Source organism: Alexandromys fortis, unplaced genomic scaffold (genome assembly GCF_014885135.2).
Source record: "Alexandromys fortis isolate MF-2015 unplaced genomic scaffold, M_Fortis_MF-2015_v1.1 scaffold_38, whole genome shotgun sequence".
NCBI lineage: Eukaryota > Metazoa > Chordata > Mammalia > Rodentia > Cricetidae > Alexandromys > Alexandromys fortis.
In genome coordinates, this window is record NW_026067916.1 from 170,788 (window position 1) to 198,463 (window position 27,676).

General features: G+C 42.4%; 1 protein-coding gene and 2 pseudogenes across 3 annotated transcripts in view; all 3 read left to right on the forward strand.

Annotated features, from left to right (window-relative positions):
* Rundc3b (RUN domain containing 3B) overlaps positions 1 to 27,676 on the forward strand; it is a 155,130-nt gene that overhangs the window by 58,410 nt on the left and 69,044 nt on the right. For all 3 annotated transcript variants that reach the window (XM_050139865.1, XM_050139866.1, XM_050139867.1), the window contains exons 5-6: positions 4,244 to 4,333; positions 9,519 to 9,599. In XM_050139865.1, coding sequence (XP_049995822.1) covers positions 4,244 to 4,333; positions 9,519 to 9,599 — 171 coding nt within the window. The remainder of the gene's footprint in view (positions 1 to 4,243; positions 4,334 to 9,518; positions 9,600 to 27,676) is intronic.
* Positions 18,002 to 18,467, forward strand: LOC126500171 (serine/arginine-rich splicing factor 3-like; annotated as a pseudogene).
* Positions 26,108 to 27,014, forward strand: LOC126500170 (60S ribosomal protein L6-like; annotated as a pseudogene).

Below are 27,676 nucleotides of genomic sequence, written 5' to 3' on the forward strand. Positions count from 1 at the left end.
CAGATGATGATGGGGCACCCGCTCACGTGTTCACATCTCTGTGAAACACCTCTGTTGTCTGTGGTTCTCATATACAGATGATGATGGGGCACCCGCTCACGTGTTTGTATCCCTGTGGAAACACCTCTGTTGTCTGTGGTTCTCATATACAGACGATGATGGACTTTAAGTATGTTGGTAGTTAGTAAAAGTAATGGTTTCTGTTATCTTTTAGAAGTTTATTAATATTTTAGAGGACAAAACGATAGCTCTAGTGTGCAGTGACACATCCATACATGTGTGCCATTGTACTTTGCTCATGTTCACCTCGCCATTACCATTTTATGTCTGTCCCCTTCCAAATATTCTCCTTTATGCTTCATGTCTCTCCTATATAGACATACATACATGAAGAACATGCATATGTATGAGAGAAATATATATGTATATAAAAGAGAAATTTCAGTGTTTGAATCTGACTTTCTTAGCACAATAATCCTCAATTCCACTCATTTTTTTTTTAAAAAAAGAACATAATTTTGTTCAAATAAAACCATGGTTCTAATTTTCTTTCTGTTGCTGTGATCAACAGTGTGACCAAAGGCAGTGGGGGGTGGGGCTCTTTGGCTTACTTCCAAGTCATACTCTGTTGTTTAAGGAAGTCGAGGCAAGAGCTCAAGGAGAAGCTTGAAACAGAACCCCTGGAGGAACACTGCTTGATGGTTGCTCAACCATAGGCTCATGATCAGCTGAATTTCTCATACAGCCCAGTACTACTTCCCTAGAGATTATGACACCCAGAGTAGCCAGGGCCCTCCTGCGTCAGTTAATAACCAGCACAGATCCCATAGACGTGGTCACAGGCTAGTCTGTTTCAGGCAGTACTGCAATGAGACTTGAGATGATTGTAGGTTATGTCAAGTTAACAATTAAAGCTAACTAGGACACTGTGTGTGGGGAGAGAGAATTTTCTTCATCTCTGTTGGTGGAAATCTAGGCTGGTCCCATATCTTGGTTATTGTGATAGTGCACTATAAATGGGATGTGCGGGTGTCTTCGTTGTATACTTAGGTTCCTCTCATAAATGGAGAAAATACAATGGATCGCTGTTCCTTGTACCTGTTCTTTTATTATTTTCATTCCAAAGTTACTACCAGTATATCCAGTGAAATACAGCAGAGTGATACCCTCTAGAGTGTTTTGCTGCCTAGTTAACAACACTGCTTTGAATTGTTGATAGTTCTATTATTTGACATTATACACTTTCATAGTAAAGTTGCTTGTAGTATGCCCCACAAGAAGAGAAATATCTTAGTATATACAAGACCCTAGATGCAGTCTGTAATACTGAGAAAGAAGACACAATTAAAACAGCAATATAATAACTTATATATTAACAAACTTAAGGATAAAATGTTCTAGAAGCATTAGGAAGTGCTAAAACTTTCAATATAGCCTATATCCCTGGAAGTATGCATCCATTTGTGTAGTTTTATGGGTTTTATCTGATGGTTCTTTAAAACAATTTACTTAGAAATTATTTTAGACAATATTCTTTGCCCTCTGCAAGTTCTTCCAAGATCCTCCCCACCTCCCTGCCCACTCAACCTCTTGTTTGCTCCCCCACACATGCCCCACTCCCAAAAACAATAACCAAGAAACAGGGGAAAAAAATAAAATTAAAACAGATAAGCAAACTAAAGAAAAGAAAAAGAGAAAGTAAATGAGACAAAAATAACAAAACAAAAAGTAAGTGCACCCATACACACAGAACGGACTTTGTTTTGTGCTGTCCAACCACTGCTGGGCATGGGGACTGCCTTGGATTGTTGTTGATAGACCCAGTGACACATTCAGGAGAACTGGTTTCTCCTTTCCCAGCAGGTGTCCATTGCAAACTACTTCTTGGTTAGGGGTGGACTTTGTGTCCACTTACCCTTCTCAGTACTGGCATTTTGTCTAGGTTGAACCTGTGCAGGTACAACCTATGTGTGTACCTGTGTATGAACCTGTATGTGTACTCTCTTGATCTCTGTGAGTTCATGTCTTGTCAGTCTTGTGTCTGGAAGACACAGTTTCCTTGATAATCTCTTCACTTCCTCTTACACATAGATTCCCGAGCCTTGAGAGGCATTTGATAAAGACTTCTCATTTAGACTGAATTTGCCAGTCTCTCATTCTGTATATGGTGGATCTCTTTGTTAACTGTCAAATACTGCAACAAGAAGCTTCCCTGATGACAGTTGAGTGATGTACTGATCTATGGGTATTTTATTGACATGCTCCTTTAGTAGAATAAATTACTAGGTTATCCCCTGCACCCACGGCCTCTCTAATCTCGGTTCCTGGCCCCTTTAGCAGTGTCGTGTGGCTTCCTTTTCATCCGGGAAACTGGAGTAGAAGGATTAAATTGGGGTGGGGTGGAAAAGAAGACTAAGTGGGGGATGTGGGGAGGGACGACTGATACTAAAAGCATTTTTAAAAATATGGAAACCCACTACTGTAGAAGCTTTCTAAAATGTACACGTAAATGAAAGGAATCTTACATGTCGTCACCATATAATGGAGGAAACAATACCTTAAGTAGACATCTTATACCACCAGGTCAAACCTCAGTGCCAGTAATGTGTTACGTTTGTTGAATCGCTGGTCAAAGGGATCCTAGAGATCACCCCACTCTGTATCACAGGTTATAGCCAAGGCTCTTGGTTACTCTTCATAGCCTGATGGTAAGACCCTATTGCTGAACATGCAACTTCTATATGTCATTGGATACAGAGATATCGAGCTGCTGCTGAACCAGTAGCTACTCCTGATGAGTGTTGATGGTGCTGGGAGGTACTTAACATGCTACTAGAGGAGAAAAGTGCTCTATTTTACCCAGTTGAAACCCTGTGACCTCCAAGAGAGACCTTCCTGTGAGGTACACTGGCACAGTGGTAGCACAGATGGCGTCAGAGTAACCAGCCCCTTTTGGAGGGGATTGATTTTATGGTTATTAAACCAGAAAGCATTTGGGGTTTTTGGACGCTATCATTTGCAAGTCATCACTTTTGGTATCTTCACACCAAACTGTTAAAGAATTGTTTTTTGTTTGTGGCTGGTACTTACCAACATGATAGACACAATTCATTACGTGGCTACAGTTCGCTAGAATAGTCAGTTTTTTAGGAATTGTTTAGGAGTAGAGTTCTTCTCGTGTCTAATAAAACACAAGACAGGAGTGGGATCAAAATCAGACACATGTTCTTATCTAAATGTCTCTTTTGTAGAACACTTTTTATGGAACTTACAGAAACATCACTAATCTTTGTTAGACTAGAGGTTTTTACGTAAAGCAGTGAGAGCAGCTCTCAGAAGGTGCAGAGACACAGATAACGTTTGTTCCGGCCTTGTCCCGGGTGGCGTGTTTGTAGGTGTACACCGCTCAGAGTGAATGGTTGGCTCTCATTTTCCTCTTCTTGCTTTTTATTAATCAGAACTTCCTTATGAACTATAACGTGGTTAAAATTTTTTTTTAAATATTTTTGTTTTAAAAGAAGTTGTGTAATTTAGTAGAAAGAATTTAGAGTACTGAGTTACCTGCTTAGCAACTCATAAATACGAAATTCAGCAAATTGTCTTGACCTTTAATAGCTGGTACGTTCCTTAATATTTTCCAAAGAAACTTTAACCGAGCATTAGCCAGAACAGGATGGCTTATGGGCATGAGCAGAGGCAGAATTACACTCACAGTTTTGTTAGGGAGTGTGGTTTCTTTCACATACGACATCGTGATGACCGTCTGCTCCAGTCTTACAGCAGTGTTAATGCAATTACCAAACACCATGCTTTCCAAGTCGTAAACTTGGTTAGTAATGCTTAGAGTTGCAGAAAGACAAAAACTCTTCCTGCACATAAACAACTAATGTCTACACAGTTTTGGAAACAGACCAAGAATTGAACCTGAATTTGCTGCCTCTCACTTGACATTTATATGACTTTATATTAAGGAAATTTCTGGGCATCTAAGGTCCATTTTAGAGATTTTTTTCAGAGAGAGTGAAAAAACATTTAGGAATATTGATTTTATTTAGGATAATGAGTTTGAATGTTCTTTGTTATTTTTATTGGGGTTCTAAATATCTTTGAGACTGCAGTGGTCAATTTTTAAAATATGCATTCAACAAAATTGAGCTCTTCCTGTGTTACTTTTGACTGTGATTTCTGCAGGCCAAACCTGAGTTTGTTTTTAATCCGCATGTATTCACTGCATTTTTTCCAGGAGGTTTTATGAAGATGGAGCCATTGTCTTAGGTGAAGAAGCAAATATGCTTGCTGGCATGCTGCTTGGGCTCAATGCCATCGACTTCAGGTACTCGGCGTTCAACAAAATGAGTTCAGTCTTTAAGTGATCATACCTAACAGTTTCTGCTCGTGATTTTTCTTTTGATTTGCTAAATAAAGCACAGCTAGACTTTGGTACTGGATTTTTATTGCTTTCAGAACGACTAGTTTTCTGACGTCCTAGAAGAAAGAAAGTGAGGTGTTCCTAACTTCGCAGGCCTACTCTCTTAAGATGAGTGAAAGGAAGAGTAGCCTGTATGGGCTGCAGCGGGACTCTGCTGACAGGGAGGAGATTTCTGTATCTCGCTCTTGGTATTTTCAGCCACTGCTGTAAAATGTAAAGAAGTAGATTCAAAGCAGATCTAAAGTAAGCAAGAGTCTTCCTTTCCCAAGTCTAGATAGACAAAATTCTGGGAGGATGTCTTGGGTACTTTATACATCGTGTATTATTAGCATTACTTTGGAGTATACAATATTGTTCATTTTTCCTTTGGTTCTCAATAAGATGAACCAGTTGCAGACTGATCACAAATGCTAAAAATGGTTGTGGTTATTTTACTTTCAAGATTCTGAAAGCATCATTTTGCATTTAATTTATCTCAAATCCTACGTTGTATTAAAAGTAAAAAGTTGTCTGTAAGAAAACTCAAAGATAAGAATGAAGGAAGAGGGAGCTGGAGAGATGGCTCAGCCGTTAAGAGCACTGACTGCTCTTCCAGAGGTCCTGAGTTCAATTCCCAGCAACCACATGGTGGCTCACAGCCATCTGTAATGAGACTTGGCGCCCCCTTCTGGCTTGCGGGCACACATGGAAGGAANATGGCTCAGCGGTTAAGAGCACTGGCTGCTCTTCCAAAGGTCCTGAGTTCAATTCCCAGCAACCATATGGTGGCTCACAGCCATCTGTAATGAGACTTGGCGCCCCCTTCTGGCTTGCGGGCACACATGGAAGGAATGTTGTATACATAATAAATAAATTAAAAAAAAAGAAATTAAAAAAAACTTTAAAAAAAAAAGAATGAAGGAAGAATATTTTATGAGCAGTTCAAGAACATTGATACTGAAATGACTTTCAGGTTTTGACTTTAAATAGACTCCTATAATTTTCATTGAGGTTATTTTTTTTCTAGTAACTTACTTTCTCTTCAAAATATTTATCACTTCATAGGTTCTGGATTTCCCCTATTTATAATTTAATAAGCAAGTAATAGCTTAATTTTTAGGATGAACATCATGAAGTCTAAATGTTCGAAGTTTTTATTGCAGTTATTTAATATATGTGTGCACGGTGGGGGCACACGTGATGTGGGGAACAGGACGGGGTGCTGGCCTCTCCTACCGTGGGGTCCTGAGGACTGCATTCACAGCACCAGCATTGATGGTAACCTTTACTCACTGAGTTGTCTTGCCAGCCTGAAGACTGTCTTTTAACCCTTGAGTGTCGTTAACTCTTCATATAGGTGTCCCATCATCTTAGTCCTATAAGTCTGTCTTTTATGTGTTCGGGTTTTTCTCTTTTAAAAGTTTTATTTCATATTCAGATTACAGTATTTCACCCCTGACAGCGATATACTCGTGGCCATATCATGGTACAAAATGTATATAGTCTAACTTTCAAAGTCCCCACAGACTTAAAGGGTCCTGCCACTGTTCAGACGTCTCAAGATTGAAGGGTCTTTTGACTGTGAACCACTGTTGAATAAAATATAAATTACAACCGGGTGGTGGTGGCACACACCTTTAATCCCAGCACTTAGGAGGGAGAGGCAAGTGAACTCTGAGTTTGAGACCAGCCTGGTCTACAAGAGCTAGTTCCAGGACAGCCAGGGCTGTTACACAGAGAACCCATGTCTCAAAAACCAAATAAATAAATAAATAAATAAATAAATAAATAAATAAATATTATATGCTTTCACTGTACAATGGTACATTCCCATTTGTAGCACAATTAATAAAAACTCAGAGACAGAAATTGATGTTCAACCTAAAGGTCAGAAAAGCAAAACAACCAGCCACTGGCTCTTACCTCTCTATCTCAGTCCAAAATGGTAACCGTGCCTCCAGGAATCTCAGAATGAGACTGTGTGTGAGAACTGTCTCCTCCCTTTTACATTCCTCTCTAGTGCTAGGGTTAAAGGCATGTACCACTACTGCTAGATTTCTATGGCAAGCTAGTGTGGCTACTGGGATTAACGTTGTGTGTCACCACTACTGGTCTTAAGACTTATCAGTGCAGCTGTTTTAGTCTCTGAACTTCAGGCAAGCTTTATTTATTTATTAAAACATAAATGAAATATCACTACACCCACTCTGAAAAGGAAGAATGCAAGCATGCTGAGGTTAGGCCAGAGCAGGAACTGCAGCAAGGCAAACACCAAATCCTGTGGTTCCGTGTCTGCGGCTTTAGTTTCAAAGGGTATAAATGGATCCATCCTTCCATCCACCTTGCAGCCTACAATATTTGCCACTCTCTTTGGCTGTTTTCACGCCTGGTGTGCAGCCCTCCTAAGAAATATATTTCATGGCCCTGACATCTCCAGCATCCTAGAATCTGCACTGTAACCCTTCTTTCACCTTCGCAGCTTCGTGCCATGGCCTCAGAGGCTTCTTTGTAGGTACTCCAGCCCGGCACAGTCACAGCTGCCTGCCATCAGCAGTTTTCTGAATTCCCGGAAGGAGAGCCCCTGATCCACTCATACATGCATCTTTTATGCCACCAAAGTAGACTCACTGCCAAATTCTGCTTCCAGCTTGGGGGGGAACTCCGGTCTCCTTGGAGCCCAGTTGTAGCGATTTCAGTACGCTAAACGTGGTCAAAATGTTCTCTATACAGTCACTTCCAAGAACAAGAAAACTATCCCCGTCTCTCCTTTAAAAACTTGAGGCCTTTGATACTGGGGTCTTCCTCAGGGTATCTTTCCTGTTGCTCTGTGCAGAGCAGAAGGCTTCTCCTTCATGGCAAGAATCTATATTCAGTTAGTCTTTTCTTAGCAGCTGCCTTGACTGTAACTGTAGCTTCCTAATGCCCCCTTCCTGTCCAGACTGTACATTGCCCCTCTCTAACTCGTGTTCTTTTTCCTTGTAGAAATCAGTAATGGCTATGCCACCCCACTAAATGTTGTGCTGTCTTGAAATTTCTGCTGCCAAGGAAATTAGTCCATTACTTTAAAATCTGATCTCACATAAATTCTCAGACTATGAGCCAAATGCAGACCGATTCTTTGCCAAAATATTGCATTTGTGATAGAATCTTTGTTCCTCACGGAAACCAGTGTCTCTGGGTTGCTGCTACCGGGTTCTATTACTGCTGCCTTCAAAGGCTCCATCAAAGTGGCCTAGTAAGCTCTGCTTACAACATTCAGTGGCTTTTCCAGCCCAGATGTCCAAAATATTCCACACTCCTTCTATATAATAAAGGTCTAAAACTACATGCTTGGGGTTTTTTTTTCCGAATAATGGCCCATTTCTAATACCATTTATCTGCTCGCTTCTTCTCTGTGGCTGTGATAAAATGCCCTGACGTGGACCACTTAAGGGAGAAGGAGCCTGTCGTTCCAGAGGGATGAGATCCATCATGACACAGAAGTCATGGCAGCACTTGTAGGCATGGCGACAGAAGCAGGAAACGGGAGATCGCAGTGTGCCCCTGCTCAGACAGCAGGGTGGGAATAGTGGGGTGGGGGTGGGGGGCCAGCAGTAAACCCTCACGCCCTCCCTCACTGACATAACCATCTCAAACCGTACCATCGGCTGTGAAACACGTGTTCAGAACAACCGTTAGGGATTGAACTACAGTCACCAGACTTTGACAGCAAGTGTCTTTAACTGTGGAGGCATCTTTCTGACACCGTGTGGTCGGGTGAAAGCAGATACCGAAGCCATATGTTAGCAATGTCTGTGAAAATGGAGGCGCGTGTGTGAAGTGGCGCCACTTTAATTTTGTCCTTATTTGAGCCTGGAAATGTAAATGCATACTTTCTGTATGTTTTAAATGAAGATTTTGGCAGTCAAACTTTGGAACAAAATCAGAAGGTGAGAGTTCACAGGTGATTTTTTTCCCTTTGAAATATCAATCTGATTTTTTTATAAATGTTTTTGCATTTATATTTATGGAGGATGTGTTTTTTGGTGTTGTTGTTTTAGTTGTTTTGAGCAACGTTTTGTTTAAAACTGGGATAACTGGTGCGCATCACTGCACCCAACTCTAGAAGATGTGTTTTTAACAATAGTTATCATCAGCCAGACACCTTCTTATCTTTCTGTCTGTGTTATAACAAGAGTGGAGATCTGAATTAGGGGTCAAGAGATTTAGATTTCCTTTATTGGCATTGTGAGCATCACAGCATGCCCCTGGACATATTGCTTAACCATTTCTATAACCTTAGGGTCTCAGAAGAAGCTATTTAGAGAGTAGAGGATTTCCAGCACCTCTTGGAGGTCTAAGATCTAAACTTTTTCATTATATTGAGATAGTTTAGAAACTTCTTCCTTGCTAATCAAGCAGACCTTTCAAGGAGATAGTGTCACCTGAGAATTTGTATTTAAACATGGAAAGCAAATTTTTTTTCATTCTCTAGTGATATTTTGAATGACCAATAAAAATCAACATATTGGCAAAATAGTGTAATAAAGTTTAGATTGTGTGGAGTTTTGAGGAATAAGGGTCTCCGTAGACTCATATATTTGAATGCTTAGTCACCAGTTGATCTGTTTGAAAGGATTCCATGGATTAGGAGGTGTGATCTTGGACGGAGTGTGTAACTGGCATTGGACTCCGGGGTATCAAAAGCCCATGCCAGGACCGGTTCTCTCTGGTTGTGGATGTAGCTCTCAGCCGCTTCAGCAGCAGCGCACCTGCCTGCTGCCGTACTTCCTCCTGTGATGATAATGGACTAAGCCTCTGAATCTGCAAGCAAAGCTGCCAATTAAATGCTTTCTTTTGTAAGAGTTTTTGTGCTCATAGTGGCTCTTCACAAAAATAGAACAATGATTAAGACCTTGATTTCTCAGTAAATTTCATTGTTGCTTTATGAAACATTATCTAATATATTAATTAACCTGTTGTATAATGCTTGCCGTTGATATTGAAAATTAAATATTTAAGATACTTATTTGTAGCAAGTAACAATTATATTATGAACAAAGACATTCCTGTGCAGTTGGAACTTTTATATTTATGTACTAATATGAATATTTATTGTCTGCTTTCTTAGCTTCTGCCTAAAGGGAGAAGGACTGGATGGCACCTTCCCTGCTGTAATAGACTATACACCCTATTTGAAGTTTGAGCAAAGGTACTTGCCATTTTGAAATATGTTGTTGAAATCTTAATTGTAACATTGAACAATTTTTATCTGATTTAAACTTCTTATGTAACATTTGTTTCTTATCAGAAACTATTAGTTAGAACTAAGGAGATGGCTCAGTAGATAAAGTGTTTGCTTTACAAGCATGAAGTCCAGTTGGCATCACCAAAACTCATGTAAAAGATGGCCATGGTGGAATGGGTGTGCAATCCTAGTTCTGGACAGTCAAGCACAGATGGTCCTCCAGAACTCATGGCCGGCAGTCCAGGCGAACTTGAGCTGGAGAACCAATAGAGACTTAGTCTCAAAAAGTAACATCAAGAGTAATACAGAAAGACACCCAAAGTTGACCTCTGGCCTCCAACACACACACATACAGGGTGGGGAGACATTAAGATCCAACTGCACTTCCAATATTTATGAAAATATAGTTTTATATTAATCTCAGTATGCTGTTTGTATAAAAATACCTATTTATATTGATAAGATCATTGTAAAAGAATAACTGTACATGCTCCGAAATAAGCCATTGAAATTTCAGAGCTATGATTCATTAGATTGGGTTCCATTTTGTAGAAATAAATTTTATTATCTTTTTGCTGTAAAATTTCACTTATTTTAGGTAAATTCAGTGACAAGTCTACTGACCCTTAAATTGTACACTTCTAAAAAAATACCTAGCAATGAATCCCACTGCTATTCTGTGTAACAATATTCTGTAAGAATTGTAGATTTTTATAACCTTATTGAAAATTAATTAGCTGAAATCTGTGGGTGTCTTTTTTTGTGTTTTCCTGGAAAAAAAATGATCTTATGAATAGCATAAAATTCTATTGTTGGGCTAGATGTCTAAACATCAGGGAGGAGTGGCTCCAGACACCACTCACATAACCACAGATTGCTGCAAAAGCAAGAGGATTTTTATTCATGACAGGGCCCTTCAGGTTCAGGATATGAAGGACATGTGATAGCTGTTACAGTCCATCTTTTAAAGCGAAAAGCCACACACACAAGGGGGGGAACCTGTAGGTTGTTTTCCAACTTATTGGATTGGCTCATTCAAAGGGTTACTAGCAATGATTGGTCTATTCCAGGGCAGGAGAATAGTTGCGTGGTCAGGTGATAAGGGAGAGCATCTGTGGTCTTCCTGACCTTGTTCTAGTGACTAAATCAATACATCAGGAACTGAGTCAACATCTGTGGGTTGTATTTTTTTTAAATATTTATTTGTTTATTATGTATAGAATATTCTGTGTATATGCCTACAGGCCAGAAGAGGGCACCAGACCTCATTACAGATGGTTGTGAGCCACCATGTGGTTGCTGGGAATTGAACTCAGGACCTCTGGAATAGCAGGCAATGCTCTTAACCACTGAGCCATCTCTCCAGCCCCTGTGGGTTGTATTTGCCTCAATTCCCAAAATGGACTTACGTTTAAAGATTATTCACAAGGACACAGGGGGATGAGCAGTCCAGTATGTGTGGGGGGGGGGCGGGGGGGTGACTGTCCCTTTTCCAAGATAGAGTGAGTGTAAGGTTTTAGAAAAATGTCTTAGGGTTGAGGGGGGCTTACAAATGCATTTAGAGTATTTCACTATTATACTTAAATACTGTAATCAGGCCATAGTTATAAGGTACTCTGTAAATTCTGTATACATGTAATATAGATACATAATCATTCAAGGTATATTTGATTGATGCATACCTAATCTAGGAAAATCAATCTCTGTCTCTGTCTCTCTGTCTCTCTCTCCCTCTTTCTCTCTTTCTCCCCCTCTCTCTCCCTGACTGTTCTGGAACCACGCTGGCTTCTAACTCACAGAGATCCACTAACCTCTGCTTCCTGAGTACTGGGATTAAAGGCATATGCCATTATCCCCAGCTTAGAAACACATTTTAAGTGCCAGGTGTGTGTGTGTGTGTGTGTGTGTGTGTGTGTGTGTGTGTGTGTCTGTGTGTCTGTGTAGAACATTAGAAACGTCTGAATAAAAGTACAGCCCCTGGCTCCAAGAAAACCACCATCTAATAAAAGATTTCAAGCATTCAAGTAAAAATATTCGCGACTTTTTCTGGGTGGTGACAGGTAAGAGCAACCTCTGCGTTCTTTGGGGTTAATTTCGTGAGAGTACAGGAGGGGCTCCTTACAGGAAAAGGGTGAAAAGGTGGCTGCACCACAGAAAAGGCCACGTTGTTAGGGTAATGACTCAGAAAAATGCACCCCTTGAACCCCAGGGAAAGAATCTCCCTCCCACAGTGGTATTCACTGTCTTTATAGCCCAGGAGTGTTGAAATAAGAGCGGCGGGGCTGCGTCCCCAACACCCCGGCCGCTTGGCTAGCTTATGCCCGAAATAACAACACACAAACTGTATTCATTTAAGAACTGCTTGGCCCATGAACTCTAGCCCTTACAGGCTAACTCTCGCACTTGGACTAGCCCATTTCTAATGATGTGTGTAAGCACCCCAAGGTGCGCTTACCAGGAAGATTCTAGCCTAGGTCCATCCTGAGTTGGAGTTGCCTGGGAGAGCCGAGCATGGTGTCTGTGCTCTGGAGAGCAGAGTTTCTCCAGGAGCTGAGCAGAGTCTGACCTCACTTCCTCTTCCGCCCAGCATCCTATTCTGTTTATTCCACCCGCCTATGTTCTAAGCTATGAGGCCAAGCAGTTGGTTTATTATAATTAACCAACTACCTTCCTCCATCATTATAATTAACCAATTACCTTCCTCCATCACAGGAGAGGGTTTGTGAATTGAGGAACTTCCGAGCTTCTAGAACCTGGTAACATGAGCTTGTCCTTCTTTATGGCTGAAAAACATTCAGTTGTGTCTATGTGCCAAGTGTTCATTCTGTGTCCCACCGTTAGAGGACATGTAGGTTGATTCCAGAACTTGAAGTCCCTAATAAATGCCTATGTGCAGATACCCTTGTGATACACTGACTTGGAGTCCATGAAAAAGCCCAGGAGTGGTTTATCTGGTGCACATGGTAAATCCAGCATTAGTTTCTTGAGAAACCTTTGTACTGACTTTTATCCATCTGAACTGTTTTACCTTTCTCCCAAAAGCATATAAGCCTTCCCTTTTATTCACATCCTTGCTGGCATATGTTGTTATCTGTTTTCTTTTCTTTTTTTATTCATTATATGCTGTACTAGCTGGTTTTATGTCAATATGATGCAGGCTAGAGCCACCAGAAGGAAGGAGCTTCATTTGAGGAAATGCTTCTGTAACATCCAGCTGTAAGGCATTCTCTTAGTGATTGATGGGGTGGGCTGGTGGTCCCAGGTTCTGTAAGAGATCAGGCTGAGCACGCCATGTGGAGCAAGCCTCTAGGATCCTGTCCTGTTTGAGTTCCTATCTTGACTTCATTCAAGGGTGAACTCCGCTGTGAAAGTACAGGTTGAATAAACCCTTTTCTCCTCAGCTTGCTTTTTGTTTGGTCATCAGTTTAATCTCAACAATAGAAACCCAGACTAACACGTATAGTCTCTTCGTTTTTTTTTTTTTTGTATTTTTATTTTTAATACAATATTTTTATTATTTCAACATTCCATACTTGAATACAATGTATTTTGATCATGTTTATCCCCACTCTTCCCCTTAATGCCTATATTCACACCCTACATGCTCCCTTTTAAGCTTCAAGTCCTCTTTAGTGTACTAAAACCCTCTGAGTCTAATTTGTGAAGGCCCTGTAACTCACAGCTGTGGACTATCCGCTGGAGTGTGATCCTAAATCCTAAAATATTGGCCCCACCTTTGCCCACGAACTGTCAGTTACGCCTGCCTGCGGGCTCAGGAACCCCTTCTCTCTCTCTGCTGGGTTGTTTGCTCGCCTGAGACTAAGCAGGCAGCTGCACAACCATAAAGTATATGCAGGATCTGTGGGCTTCACTTAGTTGCTTCTGTAGGCCATGTTTTTGAGGTGTCCTTGACACCCCTGGCTCCTACAGTCCTCTCTCCTCCTCTTCAGTAGGATTCCCCTGGCCCCACCTTGTTTGGCCATGGGTCTCTACATTGCGCTCATCAGTTGCTGGATGAGGCCTCTCTGATAGGCACTGATCTATGATGAGGCCTCTCTGATAGGCACTGATCTATGATGAGGCCTCTCTGATAGGCACTGGTCTATGAGTACAGCAGGATGGCATTAGAAATCTCTTCATGGATTTTTTTTTTCTCTTTTGCCAGTAGTGTTTGGTTCTCCCTGGGTCTCTGAGCCATCCAGCTTCTGGTTCCGAGTCATCCAGGCATGTGCTGTCTCTCACGGCATGGGCCTCTGGTCGGACCAGTCACTGGTTGGCCTCTCCACAAGCTCTGCCCCACCATTACCCCAGCACATCTTCCAGGCAAGACAGATTATAGGCCAAAGCTTTTAAGTCCAGATTGGTTTTCCAGTCCTACTGCTGGAGTCTTGCTTGGTTATGGAAGATGACCAGTCAGGCTCTGTATCCCCCATTCCTCGGAGACTTTACTGGGGTCACTCTCATAGATTCCAGGGAGTTTCCACTGCACTTGGTTTCTGCATAGGCCCCCAAGTGCCCGCAATTCCAGTCATTCCTCCTACTACGCTCTTCCTCTAGCCCCCCCCCCACTTGATCCCTTCTGTTTGCATTCCCGCTTGCCTGCCACCAGTCCACCCACAATCAGTTCTGTTTCCCCTTCCCAGGGAGATACATGCACCCCCCCCCACACACACACACAGAGTCCTCCTTGAAATTTAATCTCTGGGTCTGTGGATCAGAAAGCAAATTTTTAACCCATGTAACATTCATGCCACGATTGCAGCCCTGGGCATATCTTGCATGCCAATTATTTCTTTTCTTAGTATCATTCTGACTAGGGTGAGAATGAATCCCAGTGAAGTTTTTATTTCATTTTACTGATGCCTTAGAGATGCTGACATTTTTTCATGTCCAGTCGCCATTTGTATTTATTAACGTCTTTGATTCACTGACATTGATTTTTGTACAGGGCAAGAGACAGAGATCCAGTTTTGTACTCTGCTTATATAGTTTACAACTCAGTTTATGGAAGAAACTGTCTTTTTATTATATATAATATAATATTATGGCAAAGATGCCAAAAATCTAATGGCTGTAGAAGTGTAGGCCTGTATATGGAGCCTCTCCAATTTTGTCACATTCCGTGTCTGTATTATGTCAGTATCATGCTGTTTTACTACTGTGATCCAGCAGCATAACTTGGAATCATGTAATATAACATCAGCATTATTCTTTTGCTTAGGATTGCTTTGGCTATCCAGAGTCTTTTGTGCTTCTATATGAATTTTAAGATTATTTTTTGTCCTGGTTCTGTGAAGAATGGTTTTGGAATGTTGACTGGGATTGTATTAAATTGATATGTTGCTTTTGTTAAGTTATTCATTTTCATAATAGTTATTCTTCCAATCCATGAGCATCAGAGACCTTTGTCTTCTCGTATATTCTTTTTTTTTTCTTTCTTTCTTTATTTATTAAATATTTCAGTCTCTTCCCCACCTCCGCCTCCCCTTTCCCTCCCCCTCCCCCAATCCATTCCCCCTCCCTCTTCAGCCCAAAGAGCAATCAGGGCTCTCCGTCCCGTGGGAGGTCCGAGGAAAACCCTCCTCCGTCCAGGTCTCGTAAGGTGAGCATCCAAACTGCCTAGGCTCCCACAAAGCCACTACATGCAGTAGGATCAAAGACCCATTGCCACTGTTCTTGATGTCTCAGTAGTCCTCATTGTCCGCTATGTTCAGTGAGACCGGTTTTAACCCAGGCTTTTTCAGATCCAGGTCAGCTGGCCTTGGTGAGTTCCCGATAGAGCATCTCCATTGTCTCAGTGTGTGGGTGCACCCCTCGCGGTCCTGAGTTCCTTGCTCATGTTCGCTCTCCTTCTGCTCCTGATTTGGACCTTGAGATTTCAGTCCGGTGCTCCAATGTGGGTCTCTGTCTCTGTCTCCTTTCATCGCCTGATGAAGGTTAATATTCAGGAGGATGCCTATATGTTTTTCTTTGGGTTCTCCTTCTTCTTTAGCTTCTCTAAGAACCCGAATTGTAGGCTCAATGTCCTTTATTTATGGCTAGAAACCAAATATGAGTGAGAACATCCCATGTTCCTCTTTTTGGGTCTGGCTTACCTCACTCAGGATAGTGTTTTCTATTTCCATCCATTTGCCTGCAAACTTCAAGAAGTCCTTGTTTTTTACTGCTGAGTAGTACTCTAATATGTATATATTCCATACTTTCTTCATCCATTCTTCAATTGAGGGGCATCTAGGTTGTTTCCAGGTTCTGGCTATTACAAACAATGCTGCTATGAACATAGTAGAGCATATATTTTTGTTGCATGATAAGGCCTCTCTTGGGTATATTCCCAAGAGTGGTATTGCTGGGTCCATGGGTAGGTTGATCCCAAATTTTCTGAGAAACCGCCACACTGCTTTCCAGAGTGGTTGTACAAGTTTGCATTCCCACCAGCAATGGATAAGTGTACCCCTTTCTCCACAACCTCTCCAGCATAGGCTATCATTGGTGTTTTTGATTTTAGCCATTCTGACAGGTGTAAGATGGTATCTTAAAGTTGTCTTGATTTGCATTTCCCTGATCGCTAAGGAAGTTGAGCATGACCTTAGGTGTCTTTTGGCCATTTGAACTTCTTCTGTTGAGAGATCTCTGTTCAGCTCAGTGCCCCATTTTATAATTGGGTTGATTAGCCTTTTACAGTCTAGTTTCTTAAGTTCTTTATATATTTTGGAGATCAGACCTTTGTCAGTTGCGGGGTTGGTGAAGATCTTCTCCCAGTCAGTGGGTTGCCTTTCTGTCTTAGCGACAGTGTCCTTTGCTTTACAGAAGCTTCTCAGTCTCATGAGGTCCCATTTATTCAATGAGGCCCTTACTGTCTGTGCTGCTGATGTTATACGTAGGAAGCGGTCTCCTGTGCCCACTTGTTGTAGTGTAGTTCCCACTTTCTCTCCTATCAGGTTCAGTGTGTTCAGACTGATATTGAGGTCTTTAATCCACTTGGACTTGAGTTTTGTGCATGGTGACAGACATGGATCTATTTTCATTTTTGTACAGATTGAAATCCAGTTTTGCCAGCACAATTTGTTGAAGATGCTCTCTTTTTTCCATTGTATAGTTTTAGCTCCTTTATCGAAAATCAGTTGCTCATAGGTTTGTGGATTAAAGTCAGGGTCTTCTATACGGTTCCATTGGTCGACTTCTCTGTTTTTATGCCAATACCAAGCTGTTTTTAATACTGTAGCTCTGTAATAGAGTTTGAAGTCAGGGATGGTAATGCCTCCAGACGTTCCTTTATTGTATAAGATTGTTTTGGCTATCCTGGGTTTTTTATTTTTCCATATAAAGTTGATTATTGTCTTCTCCAGATCTGTGAAGAATTTTGATGGGATTTTGATGGGGATTGCATTGAATCTATATATTGCTTTTGGAAGAATTGCCATTTTTACTATGTTGATCCTCCCAATCCAAGAGCAAGGGAGATCCTTCCATTTTCTGGTGTCTTCTTCTATTTCGTTCTTCAAAGTCTTAAAGTTCTTGTCATATAGATCTTTCACTTCCTTGGTCAGGGTTACCCCAAGATATTTTATGCTCTTTGTGGCTATCATGAAAGGTGATGCTTCTCTGATTTCCCTCTCTGTTTCCTTATCCTTACTGTATAGGAAGGCAACTGATTTTTTCGAGTTGATCTTGTATCCTGCCACATTACTGAAGGTGTTTATCAGCTGTAGGAGTTCTTTGGTAGAGTTTTTGGGGTCGCTTATGTATACTATCATATCATCTGCAAATAACGAAAGCTTAACTTCTTCCTTTCCAATACGAATCCCTTTGATCCCCTTATGTTGTCTTATTGCTATTGCTAGAACTTCAAGCACTATATTGAAGAGGTATGGAGAGAGTGGACATCCTTGTCTTGTTCCTGATTTTAGTGGGATGGCTTTGATCGTATATTCTTCAGTTATCTTCTTTAGTATAGAAAAGGTTTATTATATAGTGCTTTTACTTCCTTTTTTCTTTTGTTGAGGCAATTGTAAGTAGCATTGTTTACTTGATTTTTTTCTCAATGTATTTATCCAAGTTGTATGCAAATTTCTAGTATAAATAGCCCCTCATTGGTGCTCTGTATGTAAACCAAACGCATTATTTCATCAAGATGGACTTTGGCCTACATGTACTTTGATATGTCATGTGTGCCCTATCTGGAGTGAATAAATACTTGTTCATCTCATCCCAGAAAAAGCTAACACAATGGTTTATCAGCTTAGAGTTTTCTGGTGGGCCGTTTTGTGGACGCCAGGGAAGCAAGAGCAGGTGGGGGAGCAGATCCCCGAGGGCTTTGGTAGAGTATTGGGATTTGAGCTTCAGCTTTTCAAACCCAGGATCTCAAAATGCAAAGTGATTCCTGTCCTTTAGATTGTTAGGTGTGTGCAGGTAATCTTGGAAACAATGAAGCAAGACTGAATTAGAATGGGCTTTTGGCTATTATGGACAGCTCTGAAGTGTGTAGGTTGCTCAAAGCCCTCCTGGCTTTGCTTTTGTTGAATTTGAGGATCCCCATGATGCCGAGAGCTGGATGGAAGAACACAGTGGCTGCCCAGTAAGAATGGAGCTGTCGAAGGGTGAGAAAAGAAGTCGGAATTGCACCCCCCTTTGGGGTCGTCTCCCTCAAGATGATTAACCTAGGAGTCCTCCACCTCGGCGAAGATCTCCAGGGAGAGGCTTCTCTAGAAGTCAGAACAGGTCACTTTCTAGAGATAGAAGACAAAGGTCTCTCTCTCTTGTGAGAGAAATCACAAGCCGCCTCCATCCTTCTCTAGTTCTCAAAGCCGATCTCGGTCAAATGAAAGGAAGTAGAGGAATAGTTTGCAAAAGAAGTGGTGTACAGGAAGTAACTTCATTTGACAGGAGTATGTACAGGACATTTAAACTTTTGAGACTTCATAAACTTGGTACATTTTTAAGATTTTTTTTGCTGTTCATGTTCCCTTAAGCAAGATTGAATTTGCTTTGAACTTTAGTTTTTCATAGACTGAAATAAACATAGATCCTGCCCCCCAAAAAGAGTTTTCTGGTGGAGTCTTTAGGGTTCCTTATCATAGAATATCTTCTGCAAATAAAGATCTTGAACTTCCTACTTTCCTATTTATATCCCTTTTTGTTTGTTTATTTTCTGTTTTGTCTTACTGTTCTACCCAGGACTTCAGGCACTGTGTTGATGGAGTGGAGGGGGCGTGTCTGTTCTCCACTGTGTATATTTTATAGTTTATTCCACTGTAGTCCTGTAGAGTGCAAGAGATTATTTTGATGTTCATGCTTTTAATAATACTTGCTTGGGCCGGACGGTGGTGGCACGTGCCTTTAATCCCAGCACTCGGGAGGCAGAGGCAGGCGGATCTCTGTGAGTTTGAGACCAGCCTGGTCTACAAGAGCTAGTTCCAGGACAGGCTCCAAAGCTACAGAGAAACCCTGTCTCGAAAAAAAAAAAAAATTAATACTTGCTTGGGTCCTGTTGTGTAATCTATGATTTTTTTCTTTGATTTCTTTAAACATACTTGCAATCATTCTCTTAAATTCTTTGGATTTCATTTAATACACTCTCAGAGACTGTAGAGCCTTTTAAAGCTGAACTAAATGCATTTTGCTCTGTGACATGACTATGAGCCTCTGGGCCCAAGAAGTGGAGTGTGGTGGTTTAGATGAGATCTGCCCCTTTAGGCTCATGTACTTGGACACTTGGTTACTAGTTGGTAGTCCTGGGGGTAGAGCCTTTCTGGGGGAAGTATTTTGCTAAAGGAGGGTGTGGTGGTTTGAATGAAAGTGGGCCCCCTAGACTCAAAGAATTATTGGAGGTGTAGCCTTCTTAGAGGAAGTGTGTCACTGGGATTGGGCTTTGCGGTTTCAGAAGCTCAAGCCAGGCATAGTGGCTCACTGTCTCTTCCTGCTGCCTGCCAATCCAGACATAGAACTCTCAGCGACCTCTCCAGCACCAGGTCTGCCTGCACGCCACCGTGCTTCCTTCCATGATGACAGTGGACAAAACCTCTGAACTATAAGCCAGCCCCCAGTTAAATGTTTTCCTTTATAAGAGTTGCCATGGTCATGGTGTCTCTTCACAGCAACAGAACCCTAAGACATGGGGCTTCGAGAACTTACCCCCTTATCCAGTTTTGTTTGTGACTGAAGATGTACTCTCTGCTTCCATCTCCAGCATTTCCTGCCACACTGCCCCTGCCACTGGGGACCCTTTGTGGAGCTCCAAGCCAAACAAACGTCCTTCTGAGGTGGTTTCTGGTCATGATGTTTCTCACAGCAGGAGAAAAGTGGTCCAGCTGAATGTTTTTAATTACCTTTTACTGGGAGTGTTATCAGTGTTCATGGTACAGCTGTGCTGAGGTGTGACTTCCTCTGCTAGACTGGTATTGGGGACAGCAGGACAGATTTTGAGTGTCCGGTGAGAGGAGAACGGAAGATGAGGGAGATCCCTGGAAGGAGCAGCGGTGGAGACTGCTTAAGGTGGGTTGAGGTAGTGTGTGCTGAAGGTGGGATGAGAAGAGAAATAGAGATAGCAGTTGGTTCCAGCTCACAGTGACCTCAGAAACACAGGCTGTCTCCCTGTTTTTGGAGAAAGCCAATCAGAAGGAAAGGGAAGAAGGGGGAAGGAAAGATAGGAGGGAAAGGAATAAAAGAGAAAGCAAAAAGAAGAGGGAAAGGATAGAGGCAGGAAGGAAAAACAGAAGAGGGGTAGAGTGCGGCCATTGACTGCCATTAGCCAGTACCTAAGTGCGTAAAGGGAGAATAACCGAAGGGGAGACAGAGCGCAGTGGGGCTGCAGGCCATAGAGTGTGAATGCCACGTAGCCTGTCCATTGGTTTTAACTTTACATCTCTCCCCGGGCTCCCAGATGCCTGTCACACCCCTCCCCGATTCTGGCAACCAGTGACCTGGTCTCTTCACAGGTCAAGTCACAGATGCTGGTCACACCTCTGGGCGCTGTGCTAGGAGCACCGTTGAGACTGCCAGCCCCACCTCAGGGTTGTCTTTTATAAGGTTGAGTCATAGATGCTGGTTCTGGGTTCATGGGTATGGTTGTGATTGTTGCCCCACCCTTGGGAGGTCCTTCCGTGTGTCTGTGGACACAAGCTTGGAATCTGAGTCTATTCCCCTGCAGGCTCTGCTTCCAACCACGCTTCTCTCACTGGTTCTCACTCAGTTTCTTCCCCTCAGACTAGAAGTACTCTGCAGGCCTGGTTTTAGTGTATGGTCCCGATTTGCTCAGAGTTTCCTGAAGATGCTGTTCACAGAGGGTCTCTGGCCACTAGATTACTCAAGTAGCAGCGGCAATCTCTTTAAAATGTCTCATGCGTAGCTGTTTTATCTTTTCCTGGCAGGGGGTATGTCCAGAGCCCCTCGCCACTGCTGCTGCCAAGCACCTTCTATCTGGCTCCTCCCTCTTTTCATGTCCTTAGAAATGTCTGCTCCTAAAAGCTCAGTGTGGCTTTTCTGAGTTTCACTCACACACGCCTTGTGCTCCCAGCATCTCCTCACAGAAGAAGAGATAATTCCCCAGCTTTAGCCCAAGGATCTTAATGTTTCAAGGACGTCTGCTTTAGTTACTTCCTTGTTTTTCTGGCTAAATATCCGGCCCAAGCAAAGGAGGAAAGATGGGTGTGGCTCTCAGTTGCAGAAGGTCAGGCATGCGGTCATTTGGTGTCTTACTGGGCACAACCTCATGGTGACAGAATTAGGTGGCAGAGCCACCTCCCACCAAAAGGCAGAGAAGAGACAGAGAGAGAGAGGAAACGGAATGGTTTAATCTCCATAAACATGCTCTCAGGAACCCCCTTCGAGCAGCTATGCCCCCTCCTGAGGTGCCTGTCTCCTGGGGCAGCCCTTCCCCCGGCTGCACGCCAAGAGCCTAACACTGGTGCTTGTGTGGAAGCGTCACGTTGGAGCTGTACCATGAGAGTCTCTCCCTCTCCATATTACTGCTTTTAGGTTAGTTAGAATGAGACATCCACTGAAAAAATTAAAACACAGAAAGGTAGAAAGAATGATTCTGTCACTAATTTTCTGCCCTCAAGAAACAGCTGTTTGAAGCATTTCCAGTCTTCTCCAGGCACAGACAGTTTTCTTTAATAAATACAAATAATACACAGATATACTGTTTTCTTCTGTTAAAGCCATATAACAGCCATTTCACATGTCATGAACTGTCCTTCTATAGCATCATTTACTAAATTGCAAGCATTTTAATAATTATGTTTACCCGATGGACTTTCAGAGTTTGTTTATTAATTACTGCTTACAGTTATATAGCAACATGCTTATAAAATTTTTATCATTTTATACAGAACCAGGATTTTCTCTTACATTTAAAGAATTGCCAATGAAGGAATTCCTGGGATAATTAGCATGTATATTATTAAAGTTTTCCAAATACACTATAAAATTGCCATTCGGAGAGTTTATTCCATTTCAATATACAGCTATATATGAGCATAACTTTGCTTACTCTTTCCGAATAAGTATTAAAAGTGGACCAATTTATAAGAGAAATTTTTGTCATATTGTTTTGATGCTAGTAAAGTTGATTTGTTTTTCTGAGACAGGATTTTTCTGTGTAACAGCTCTGGCTGTCCTAGAACTCATTTTGTAGACCTGCCTGCCTTGAACTCACAGAGGTCTGCCTGCCACTACTTACCTAGTGCTGGGATTAAAAGCATACACCACCACTGCCTGACTTAAAACTGAATATTGTACAATGTCAAATGAAATGTCTTCCTTTAAATAGAGTTTATGAAACTACAATATGAAATAAGTAAATACATCTTAAAATATATTACATATTTAAATCAGTGTTTCCAGTTATATACCAGTGAGAAAATAGTTGCGTTTATCAAACTGCTATTTGATATAACATTAATCATTTTTTTTCAGTGAATAGAGTGCTTCATACCTAAGGGTCCCAACATATGGATGACTAAGGCAGGATGGGCTCAAATTCAGGGCCAGCCTGGACTATATATCAGAACAGGAAAAAGTATATTTTTCTTGAGTATATCCTACACTGAAACTTCTAGTAGGTAGTAATCACTTTTCTTTTATGGTGCCTTCAGTTTTACTATTTTCCCTTCCATCTCACAATTTCTCCATCTTTTTTTTTTTTCCCAAGAGAGAGTCTCATTATGTAACAATGGTAGCCTAGAACTTACTCTGTACCCTAGGCTGGTCTCAAACTCAGAATCTCCCTGCCTCAGCCTCCCAAGTAGTGCAGTTACAGGCTTTGTCACCACACATGGCTTCTGTGGGTTATGAACTTATTTTCAAAAATTATTTTACATTTTTGTGTATGTATGCATGCGAGTATGTGGTATGCGTGCATGTGTGCATGCATGCATGTGTGCATGCGTGCCTGTGTGTGTGTGTTTGTGTGTGTTTGTGTGTGTGGCTTTCCATGCCATAGCAAGTGCCTTTATTCACTGAGCTGTCTTGCTAGCCTCAGTTTTTACTTTTAAAAAGAATGATATCAGCATCTTTTCTTTAAATATGATTATTTTCTATATTTATCTATATTATTTTCTATAGTTGCCTGTAAATGTAAATATCTAACTTATCTAAATAAATACATGTATTAGATAAATTTGTCTAAATAATACAAGTATCTATAAATATAAATCTATATTCTTGTTTTATAAAAATATTTTTCTTTAAATATTATTTCCTGGAGAGTTGTTTTTCCACATACAGGGTTACTCAGTCAGACGTTGTCTGATCACATATGCTATTAAGCATCCCTTCCTAGCCTTAGAATCCCAAGTTCTCTGCTTCTTTGCTCCTCTTAGTATGGTTAATGAACCGTTATCCCTGTGATTCCAGCCCTTTGACCTGTGAGCTACATCTCATCCTCTATTAAAATTGTTCCCTCTCCTTCACTGTCTTTTTTTGAGATCCTCCCTCATTTCACAGCTTGATAGACATACAGGAAAGCATGCTGCCTTACTACACAGTCACAACCCAGATCACTTCTGGTGACCTGGAAATGTAGGGGTTTCTCTCTGTCAACAAGCAAGCGTGTAAGTCTGCAGTGGACAGCAGCTGTGTGTCTATAACTCAGTTAAATTCCTGCGCTGTCTACCTCCTTTACGGCTCAGTGAAGCATGCCTTCCTCCCAGGTACGAGGAAGCCTTCATCTGAAATAGGATGTTTTCAGCCATGGTAGGTCAGGGAACTACTTCGAGGCCGGTTCTAAGGGAAAGGGCAAAGGGTAAGGGTAAGGTATAACCTGTGGCCTGCTTTAAGAAAGAGCAGTTCTAGTCTAACAGATGACAAGGGTGAAAGGGAGGGAGGGAAGGATAGAGCGCTAGGGAGGCAGGTGACAGGGACAGGGATGCTCGGTCTGTTTCTGAGACTCCCGGGGCCCCGTGTTAGAAGTCCAGCCTTTCATCTTTGTTGCTCTGAAGCTGTTCCAGAGCTGCTTCAGGAGCCAAGGACAAAAGGCCAAATAACATTAACCTTATTGTTCTAATCACTTGGGAAAAACAAGGACGATGGGAGTTATAAGCCAGTAGCCATGGATGGAAATAAGTAAACAAGAAAGGGTTTGGGGCTCCTTCCTCCTCTGAAGTATAGAGCCTTTTTTATGAGGCTCCAAGTTTGACTATCCCGAAAGTCACCAAGCCCAGCCTATCACAACAGCATATAAACAGAAGCACCTCAATTTTCCCCACCCCGAAAATCAGAAAAATATTCCTGGACCTTACGTCTGTTCTCTATCCCCTCCTTTTATAGAAGCAGTTTCTCAGACCTCTGCCATAGTTTCTCTTGACCTATTTCAGCTTTGATACACACACCTAAAAAACCCCTGTTGCCAGTATCAGCAGCCATGTGTTTTGCCGCATGTATCTAGGATTTGGTGGTAGGGGGTTTCTCCTCAGAGATCCGTGGCTCCCCCATGTTTGTTCCTTCTCTCTTTCCTTTAAAAGTTTGTCCTCGTCTCTGTCCTCTGTTATTTCATGCCTCATCCCTGAACTGTCTTCTCTGCTGATGCCCTTTCTCCTGGTCATTTCTCATCCAGTTTCTTGACTTTGCACACCGTATGTGTGCTGTCTCCTGGGAAGCCACATAAACTCCAGACTTACCCATAGAGCTGCCAACTGCACACTTTGGGAGGTAGAATAAGTATCTCAAGTATGCCCTTATGAAAGTGAACCCCTCATTTCTCCCAGATAAGACTTTTCTTCCTTTAGGTTTCTTCATTCTGAAAATGTTGCTACAGAGCTGTTCTTCAGTTCTCTCGGTCATCACCCACATAGCCTCCATCAGCAAATCTGATCAGCTCCACTTTAACCTGCCCCTGGACACTTGCAACGTCTCCCTACCTTCTACCTTAGGCTGCTGTAGTTGGTTCTTGACAAAGCAGCTAGAGGCTTCTTTGGACATGTGAGGCATATCGTTGTATTCCTCTTTAGAAAATTTCTTTTACTGTCTTTTAGTGTAACACTGAATAAAAGGCAAAACTCTTTGTCCGGTCCGGTTTCCGCTGCATCTGTGACCTCGCCAAGTGCTGCTGGCCCTTCCCACTGAGCTTCGGCAGGCACGGCTCTTGTTTCTCGAGCATTCTAGGCACACTTGCCCATTGTGTCTGAGTCTTCTCACCTCGCGCACTGAGAAAGCAGTCTCTCAGTTATTTTTTACCCTTTTCTATGTTGATTGCGTTGGGTGGGTTACTCAGTCTAGGGGTTTGTAACCCACCCTGCAATCAGTTATTCCAGGGTCTCAGGGGGGCGCTACCTGGAAGGGAATGAGCTAGGACAGAAGAAGGAGGCCAAGCAGATTTGTCAAAGCCTCCGCTTTATTAGGGTCATGGTTGCTGCTTATATAGGCCCGGGATGAGGACTTTGAGGGGCAGGGAAACTGGATTCTTGCCGCGTGTTCCAGATCACGTGATTCAGGTTCCTCACGTAGGCCAAGAGGTCACATTCGGACAGGTGGACCAAGAAGTCACGAGTTGCCACACCTGGTTCCCTGGATAGCTGGAATGTGAGGCGTGTTCTGCTAACAGATTAACAGTTAATTGGGTGTGGGGCAGATTTTGTCAATAGAACATAATTATGGGTGTGAGGTTCCCTGCAGACTCCCCAGGGTGATTTTTAGGGGGGAAATGGCTCGTGACATTTCTAGACTAATTCCAGGAAACGAGAGAATGAAGAGACTAACAGTCTGTACGCCAGAAAAGCTATAGAAAGACCGTTTCCTCTCCATCATGTGACTGTTCGCTATGAAAAACCAAGACCTTTATAAAAGCCACAACCAACATTTTCCATTGACACTTGGAATGAGGTCAAAGGTAAACTTGGGGAAAGTAGTGGCTTGTTTGGTATCAGTTAAAATAAGTCTTAGGGAAGGAAATAGGAACCGGAGCTCCATTAACAGTGACGATCAAAGTGGGGGACGCCTGACACCCTTCACCACGGGCAAAAGCAAGGAAAGCCGGTCATCTCAAAAAGCCAGGCGGCTCTTTCCCACCTTGCAAGATGGCGGGTGAAAAAGGCGAGAAACCTGATACAAAAGAGAAGAAACCTGCAGCCAAGAAGGCTGGCGGTGATGCCCCTGCCGCTGGTGCAGCCAAAAAGGGTGACCCTAAGGCTAAAAAGCTCAAGAAGGGGAAGCCCCATTGCAGCCAAAATCCAGTCCTTGTTCGAGGAATTGGCAGGTTCTCCCGATCTGCTATGTATTCCAGAAAGGCCATGGACAAAAGGAAATACACAGCTGCGAAAACCAAGATTGAAAAGAGGAAAAAGGAAAAGGTCCTTGCCACTGTCACAAAACCAGTTGGTGGTGACAAGAATGGTGGTACCCGGGTGGTTAAGCTTCGAAAAATGCCCAGGTATTATCCTACCGAAGATGTGCCTCGGAAGCTGCTGAGCCATGGCAAAAAGCCCTTCAGTCAGCACCTGAGATGCCTGCAGGTCAGCATCACTCCTGGGACTGTCCTCATCATCCTTACCGGGCGCCACAGGGGCAAGAGAGTGGTTTTCCTAAAGCAGCTGGGCAGGGGTTTACTGCTTGTGACAGGACCTCTTGCCCTCAACAGGGTTCCTTTGAGAAGAACACATCAGAAGTTTGTCATCGCCACCTCTACAAAAGTTGATATCAGCACAGTTAAAAATCCCCAAACACCTGACTGATGCTTACTTCAAGAAAAAGCAGCTGCATCAGGAGGGTGAGATCTTTGACACAGAGAAGGAGAAATACGAGATTACAGAGCAGTGCAAGGCTGATCAGAAAGTGGTGGACTCCCAGATTCTGCCAAAGATCAAAGCTGTTCCTCAGCTGCAGGGCTACCTGCGCTCTCATTTCTGTCTGACAAACGGGATGTATCCTCACAAACTGGTTTTCTAAATTGCTGACAACCTAATTAAACAGCTTTATGTATCAAAAAAAAAAAAAAAAGCTGGGTGGTGGTGGCACAGGCCTTTAATCCCAGCACTTGGGAGGCAGAGGCAGGCGGATCTCTGTGAGTTCGAGACCAGCCTGGTCTACAAGAGCTAGTTCCAGGACAGGCTCCAAAACCACAGAGAAACCCTGTCTCGAAAAACCAAAAAAGAAAAAAGAAAAAAAAAAACAGTGGCGATCAGCACGCTGCAATGTCAGAAGACTCTTGGCTTGTATTAAAGCTTTGCCAGATACCACATTGCTCACGCAGCCTTCACTGAGCTAGCCGCCTACCTGCAGTAAGGCCCCACCCACCCAGACTGCCTTTCCTCCTCAGCTCCTTTTCACACTGGTTATGTTTGATATTGGCTAGATTCTTTTCTTGTTTCCTCTACTAGAACAGAAAGTGCCAAAAAGCCAGTCAATCTTTTTTTTTAAATTTGCTCAGGTATATATTGCACGCACGACCCCCACAGCCTCTACTCTCCCTTTTCTCGCTCCTCTCCTCACTTTTGCCCCCTTGACCTGGTCGGTTTCCAATCTGCTTTCATGTAGACATACATGATCTTCTTGAGACGGCAAATGAGAGAAAACATTTCGGTATTTGCCTCTTGAGACTGGCTTAATTT